A 7600-nucleotide genomic window follows, 5' to 3' on the forward strand; every position below is an offset into this window, starting at 1 on the left:
TGTGCCTGACATTCTGGAAACCTGCCTGTGAGGTTTTGGTGACGTGTGCGCACTGTCCGCCGGTCAGGCAAACTTCAGCTTACACCAGCTGCGCTCTGCCTGCGCTGACAGTAGACCTGGGGCTCTAGTTTCCCGGTGCAGCGCAGGGTGGCGAACCCCGCGCAGAGCTAGTTTCGAGCAGCGCAACCCGAGGCGCGCTCAGTTTGGTAGTTTGGCAGACCGAGGTGCGCTGAGATGGGTGTGGCTGCGCAGCAGGGGGAGGTGTCGACAGATCCAGCTTGGCGCAGTGACAGTTTCGTGCCAAAAGGCTTCGCCGAAGGTTCATTCACTTCGCAAGGCCAAATAAGAAGGGGGGAGGTGTTGCTATTATCTATTCGAATTACTTCCTCTGCTCTAAAGCTGACCTAGGTTTTTTCACGTCCTTTGAATATATAGCTCTATCACTGCAAAGACCAAATGTAACTCCAGCATTTCTTGTGTCCATCTATCGCCCCCCAAAACACAACACAAAATTCCTATCGGAACTTTCTGAGTTTCTGTCCCATGTTTGTACCACTTATGATGTTTAAGTTCTTACAGGTGATTTTAACTTTTATGTAGATCAGAGTGATGATTCAAAGGCCCTTGAGATTTTAAATCTCATTGATTCTTTTGATTTAATTCAACATGTTAAAGGACCAACACATCAACATGGCCACACCCTGGACTGAATTATATCAAAGGTATCGATATCCATGTTATTACTATCACTGACCATGCAATTTCTGATCATTCTCGTGTTCTGTTTGAACCTCCCTTATCCACCACAAAGCAAATGACAAATCAGCTTGTTAAGAAACGTTATATAGATACCTGTACAGTTGCTAAGTTCTCAGATATTATTAGTCAAACTACACTGTCTCTCCCCTCTTCCAGCTCCATACATGACCTTGGAGCTCACTTCAACACCCAACGTCTTAATGCGCTTGACACTTTTTTGCGCCCATAAAGATGAAGAAAAAACGTGTGGTGAGACCCATGCCCTGGCGTACTAGTGCTATTTGCAAATTGAATTGTGAATGTTGCAGAGCACAGCACAAACTGAGAAAACATAAATTGTATGTCCACCGCAATATGTACAAAGAAATTCTCACTACCTACAATAAAACAGTGCAGGATGAGAGACGTGCCCATTTCGCTAATATTATAACATAACATATAACAGCCAACTCAAACAATCCTAGAATATTATTCTCAACCCCAAATAGCATTCTTAATCCACCTTCAACATTGAACCTATAGACAAGGCCTCCTCCACTACTTTGATTTAATCACAGAAGATGCACTACACAAAACTATCCTCAGCATGAAACCGTCTACTGGCTCTCTTGACCCCATTCCATCTGACTTTTTCATGTCCACCTATGACAAACTGTTATTAACTACACTCCTCATCATAAATACCTATCTACAATATGGCATTTTCCCAAATTACTTTAAGACTGCAACTGTAAAACCCTTACTCAAAAAACCTAACCTGGATCCCTCATCTCTCAGTAATTACTGCCCAATTTCTAGTCTACCTTTCCTAAGTAAGGTTTTAGAGAAAGTAGCGTTCAAGCAGTTAAACAAACTCCTGTCAGAAAACAGTATTTGTGAAAATTTCCAGTCAGGCTTCAGAGACAGCCACAGCACAGAGACAGCACTTATTAAAGTCTTCAACGATCTTAGTGTAAATGCAGACAGTGGAAATTGGGAGGACATTGGCAGGCTTCTGGAAGGCTTTCGGAAGGCCTGGGAAATTTGAAGTGGCTTCATCTGTACCACAGCAGGTCAGACCCAAGGTGCAGGCTGTGCAAAGATGCCCCTTAGAAGGTCCAGCTCATGGTGGCAGGGTGTAAGATGCAAGCAGGATCAGCATACATGGAGAGGCACAACCAGGAGTGGCTGGGATAGTGTACGCGGGACTGTAGGTAGTTTTTAGAGCACTCATCTTCCATGCAGAAGGTCGAAGGTCGAATCCTGCTGGAGTTGACGTCAGCAAAGGCATGCGGTCGCTAGAGGCTCCCACCGCCCAATCAAACGGGATCAGATTCCTTAAGGAGGCTTCAGGATAAGCAGCGACTCCAGAATCTGAGCCAAGTTCTCAACACAAGCGCATCCATAATCTGTTGAAGACGGGAGGTTCCAGACATAAAAACGGATTCATCCAAAAAACATCATTCCTCCATATTTTCATGTTGTAGGTGTACAGATTAAGCTTTTAAGAGAAAGTCTTTGGAGCATGGACTCTGTGTAATTGAGCGGCACCTGAGCAGTCCAGACACTGGTGGTGGTGGTGGCGCATGACTGAGACTGAGGCTGAGACTGACTGGTAATGAGGCTGATGAATCTGCGAAGACTAGGTGGTGATGGGGAAGTAGCTGCACAGCTGAAGCATGAAAGAATTACAGGCAGAGAGAGAGAGACATATTTAAAACAGCAAGCAGTAAGATAGGCTGTGGTAGGCTAACAGAGAAGATGTGTCGCTGTGCAATTGGTTAACTGTGATGAGCTGACAGAACAGCTGAAACCCCTGATAATGATAGCAAGAAATTATGAGTGAGCCTGTGTGCAAGGAATGAATGGCAGGTGGTATGAGAAATGAATTACAGACCTATGCATGCAAAAGTATTATCTTCATGACTGAACATTTGCTAGAGCTTCATCAGTTAATTTTTTTTTTTTACCCTAGTGTCTTTTTATGTGTAAAAAAGTATCAGATTTTTACATTACCTATCTTTAAATGACGTTTTCTCAAGATAAGTTTTTTCTCATACTCTTGAGTCAAAAATCACTCTGGAGGCACTTACATACACCAAACTTTCCAATTTTATTCGTTTCTCCTTATATTCTGAAGGCGAGGCTCAGTGACTAGAAGAGCTGGTAGAAGCGCTCCATTGCTGTAAGTTACTCCAGTAGCCGGTGGCAGCCAACTCGGCTAGAGCCATCGCCAGATCCCAGCTAGTGCTAACACCGGGAGCTAACGCTAATGTTCCTACTCTTCTCCGCGAGTGAGAGTGATGTTTTAGCCTGGCTACATTTTACAATGCTAATTGCAAATGTTAGCTGGGCTGTCGGGCTACTCACCTAACACAACTGAAACGCCTGACCCATTGCTGGGACTGAGCCGCTAATAACTCAAGCTCCGGACATTAACCCATGCTACAATTGTAACATTAAATTTTATTGAATTGACATAGCGACATGCGCCTAACGTTACTGTAACACTAATTAAAACAGACATTTGACTTTATGTTGTTACTTAACGTTACCTGTCCAGGAGAAGAAGAGCTAGCTCCGAGTCAAATTGTAGCCCCTTTAGCTCTCGCAGTGCTCTCCACCTTGGAAATGCAAGGCCAATGTTAATCCGAGTTCTGTCCCTTTCTTTATCCGACAACTTCTTCGCCAACAACCGTTGTTTCTTTAGAGGTAATGTCGGATCCTGGTCGACTTCAGGTGAACGTTTCATTCCGCTCTTTGCCATTTCACTTTGAAAATACGCACTGCCATTGCTCACTGGCTGTAGCCTTTTATAGGGAGGGAGGGCCAAGGGCTCCGAGAGGAGGAGGAGGAGGCGATTCACATGAACGTACATGAACGCGCAGCCGGGCCGGCTTGTAAACAAGGGGCTGGAGATCAACACAGAGAGAGGGTGTGTGAGGTCATGCTATACTCCAGATGAAATTACACCTCTAGTTCTTCACATAGCAATTTTTTAATTCCTTCAATCTAGAAATGATGAATTTCCGCTTATTGTCCCTTTAAACATAACATTTCAGAAAACTTGTCATATTAAAGAAATGTTCTCGTCTTCGGAGACCGCCATGTTGCATCGCCATGTTTCTACAGTAGCCCAGAGTGGACAAAGCAAACACTGGCTATACATAGGGCGACTTGCGTTTTTGTGTTTTCCGCGTCATCCACCATAGGCCCTGTTTCCACCAAACACTTTTCGTATGATAACTTTGGAACCAAAAGTAACCCTTCAGACATGGTACCTAGACCCATGCATTTCAACTGCAAACAGTACTCTTAAATGTGGATGGGGTTGTTGTCACTGACTGCTCACTCACTGCTCCATCCAGAACTTCCTATATTTCCTTATCACCGGTGACACAGATGGAAGTCTGCGTCTTGTTTATCATCTACAGAACGGAGTTACATGCCAATATTTTCAGAACAAAATTAAACAGGCTGTAGTGAGAGTCTCTCATGGGATATGTAATAATAGCAGCTTTGTGCATTTAGTCCTTCTCAGGCAAGCTTGAGGTTTAGTGTTGCCGGAGCCCACAGAAACGATGCTCTGCAAGGCTTTTTTTTTTCTCTAAGAGAGCATTAGAATATGTACAGTTTACATTATCTGTAGAAATAAATATATATTTTTAAATGCTTAAAGATCCACTCCTGAACAATGAACACTGAAGGAATACTAACCAGGAGAAGTTTCAGCTGGCTGAAATCCCCACTGCTAGATACCACTAAATCCTTCTAAATCTTACTCACTGGACCTATAACATAAGTACAACCTGAGAGTTATCACAAGGTTATATATACATAATAGATATGGAAAACAAGGCTATAAAACAACGCACTCTAGTACACTCTATGGCCAAAAGTTTGTGAACACCTCAGACTAAATACTTGTGTACTTCTGGTCTCAGGCCCTTTTTCTATTGTTTTTGGTTTGGGCCCCTCAGCTCCAATGAAGGGTAATCTTATTGCTACAGCATACAATGATGTTTTACGCAATTGTGTGCTTTCAACTTTGTGTAAACACTTTGGGTTTTGCCCTCTCCTGTTTCAGCATGTGATTCATCTGTGCACAAAGCCAGCTCTATAAAGAAATAGTTTCACTGAACTGTGCAGAGTCCTGACCTCTGATGAAACGAAGGCGGACTGTGAGCCAGACCTGATCACCTACCATGAGTGTTGGTCCTCAATAACCCTCTTGTTGTTGAATCGCAGAAAATCTCTGCTGCAGGTTCTCTGGTGGAGAGAGGAGGCTGTTAGAGCAGCACATTAGTGTCAGTGATTTTGGAAACATGTTTAAAATGGCTGGTACTTTAATTGAGTTAAGTTTTCTTGGGATTGCTTTTGTCGGTGAATAAGACTGTGTTCTTTCTGTGTCACTCTAGGTTTATGTCTGGCACGAACATCTCCACTCCCACGCACTACTTTGCTTTGCTGACCAGCTGCAGGGACTCAGCCCTACCAGTTACCGCCTGCGTTGGCGAGCTGCAGACTGTATCCTTCCTGTTGCCTCACAGACCCAACAACTCAGAAAGCTGCAAAGTAAGAAACCGCAATGCACAGGAGTTTGTTTTTTAGATTACACTTTACTGCCCACTCTGTACTCAGACAAATAAAATGAAACTCTTTGTGTGACTTAGTGTGAAACTCCCTGCCTACTTGCTGCCTTTCATGCTCATGAACAAAGCAGCAGTGTCCTCTGTTCCAGTGCGTGGCGGTGACGATATTTCCATTTATTGACACTCAAGGAGAGAAGCCACTTCAAAGAGATGAGAAAAAATAAAGATGTGTTATGGCATGATTAATGTAACTATATTAACTACCGAGGAGCAGGAAAGGAAATTACAACCAAATTATTATGTATAACATAAACACACACACACACACACACACACACACAGTTACTTCTCATTTCAGCAGTGCTTCTTGTTCTTTAGTGGAACACAAGGGAACGTAAAGATGCCCAGACTGTCCAGGAGAATATGGATGAAAAACTGAATTAGTTTGGAAGTAAATATGAAAAGGAAGGTACCAGTGAATGAAATGCATTATCTTGTGTGGAGAAAGTGTATAAATGTGTCCACAATGGTAAGACTTCATCTTCTGGAGAGCATGAATGTGCTCAATAGGTTCTGTGTTCATCTGTCCACTAGAGATGAAGTGCACATTTGGTTGGATGGTGGCCCTAAAAGAAAGGTCAGGGGATCACCAACAGTATTAAGTTACATTATCTGGAGACTAAGAATACCCATCAGAGTTTAAGGGATACTTTGCATTGGACCAAAGTCTTCGTTAGGCACAGTGTTTGGGTGTGTTCATAAATCCAATCTGATGCTTTACACTAAAATGAGAGCCCTGTTGTTTGAAGAAACGATGCATTCCGTTTCAACATGAATTAATGAACGGTTAGGTTAATCACACATTCATTGCAAGAGTGCAGTGCTCTGGATAACTGACAAACATGAGACGTTGAAAGCTAAAAATAGATCTTGATCATAAAAACTATGACAAAATGTGTATTTTGTTTGCATGGACAAGATGAGACAGGACCAAAATGTTAGAGGTGGATCATCAAACATTCCAGTCTGCTCTCATTCCAAAGTCATCAAATACCATCGCTTTGTCAGTAATTTTGGCATCAGACGCCAAAAGCCTATCATGGCAGAATGATATGCGGCCAGGCAGAATCAGTATGTAACGTGACCAGACATAACCTTTTGCGTTGTTATGATAAGCCACTGGTCAGGCGGACGGCATCTGACATGGCGGTATGATACACTGCCAGATGGTATAAGGTTGAAACTCTGCCCGTAAGGATGTAATATAAGGAGCTGGAGAGTCCCTGTAGGGCGGCTAGGAGTGGTGGTAGATGGGTCCAACAAACCCCAAATTTCTACCTGGCAGCCAGATGTTTGCTTCTTGAATGCCAAACCAAGATGTTTTTTTTCTAAACTTAACCATATGCTTTTGTTACCTAAACCTAACTATGTGCTTTTGTTGATGTCCTGGTATTGATAGCTCATTGTGGAATATCAACAGCAGATGCAGGATACCTAGCACATAATATGGAAAGGCCACAGACAAAGCAGCAATATGTGACAACTTAGGATAAGAACATGTTGGACATTCAAAATGAAAGGAGAGGAGATCAGAATGATAAATCATTTTATGTAACCTATTACAAACATGTTTAAGGCCAAGAAGCCGAGAGCATGTGAACACACTATCTGTGGTCATTTTGACTTGACCAGTGGACTTCACTACAAGCAGACTGTCTGTTGAAACTGGTGACCTACCTTACATTCTAAAACCAGCCGCTGGCCTTTCATTTTTAAAACCAGTTGCAGGCGATTCAACCAGCTGAGTTGCAGGTGACAACGTCAGCTGACTTGAGTCAAGCTCACTGTACGTTCACACCAAAAGCTGCCAGAGCTGCAAAATAGCTGAATTCGCTCTAGCAGTGCCACTGGTAAAATATTTGTGGCAGCGAAAGCAGCTCAAGTTGCTCATGACATCAAATTCTGAACGTTTGATTATGCTTCTTTATTTATTTTATAAAGCAGGTTACTGGCTGGAGCACAGAAATGTGACTTCGTGCATTTGCCTGAGTACAGAAACTTTCATGTTTGGACAATGAAAACAGAATAAAATGTCTAAATAGGTCTGACATTAAACATTAAACACACACAGCCTGTGTTGCGTTCAGGCGTTGTCACGTAAATAACAAATTCCAGCATTTCAATAGGCCGTAGCACAACACAGCAGCATGTCAAGTGGGCCGAACCTGAACCGAATATGAGCAAAATTTTTTGATTTGTTATCCCCCCCC

At 42.9% G+C, this 7600-nt stretch overlaps 2 protein-coding genes across 2 annotated transcripts in view; one reads left to right on the top strand and one right to left on the bottom strand.

Moving 5' to 3' along the window:
- Positions 1–7600, bottom strand: part of LOC126383971 (collagen alpha-1(XIV) chain-like) — an 849933-nt gene that overhangs the window by 272501 nt on the left and 569832 nt on the right. The window lies entirely within an intron of this gene.
- LOC126383946 (venom phosphodiesterase 1) overlaps positions 1–7600 on the top strand; it is an 81642-nt gene that overhangs the window by 70960 nt on the left and 3082 nt on the right. Inside the window, exon 24 of the mRNA XM_050034712.1 lies at positions 5157–5313. Coding sequence (XP_049890669.1) covers positions 5157–5313 — 157 coding nt within the window. The remainder of the gene's footprint in view (positions 1–5156; positions 5314–7600) is intronic.

Source organism: Epinephelus moara, chromosome 22 (assembly GCF_006386435.1).
Source record: "Epinephelus moara isolate mb chromosome 22, YSFRI_EMoa_1.0, whole genome shotgun sequence".
NCBI classification, from domain to species: Eukaryota; Metazoa; Chordata; class Actinopteri; order Perciformes; family Serranidae; genus Epinephelus; species Epinephelus moara.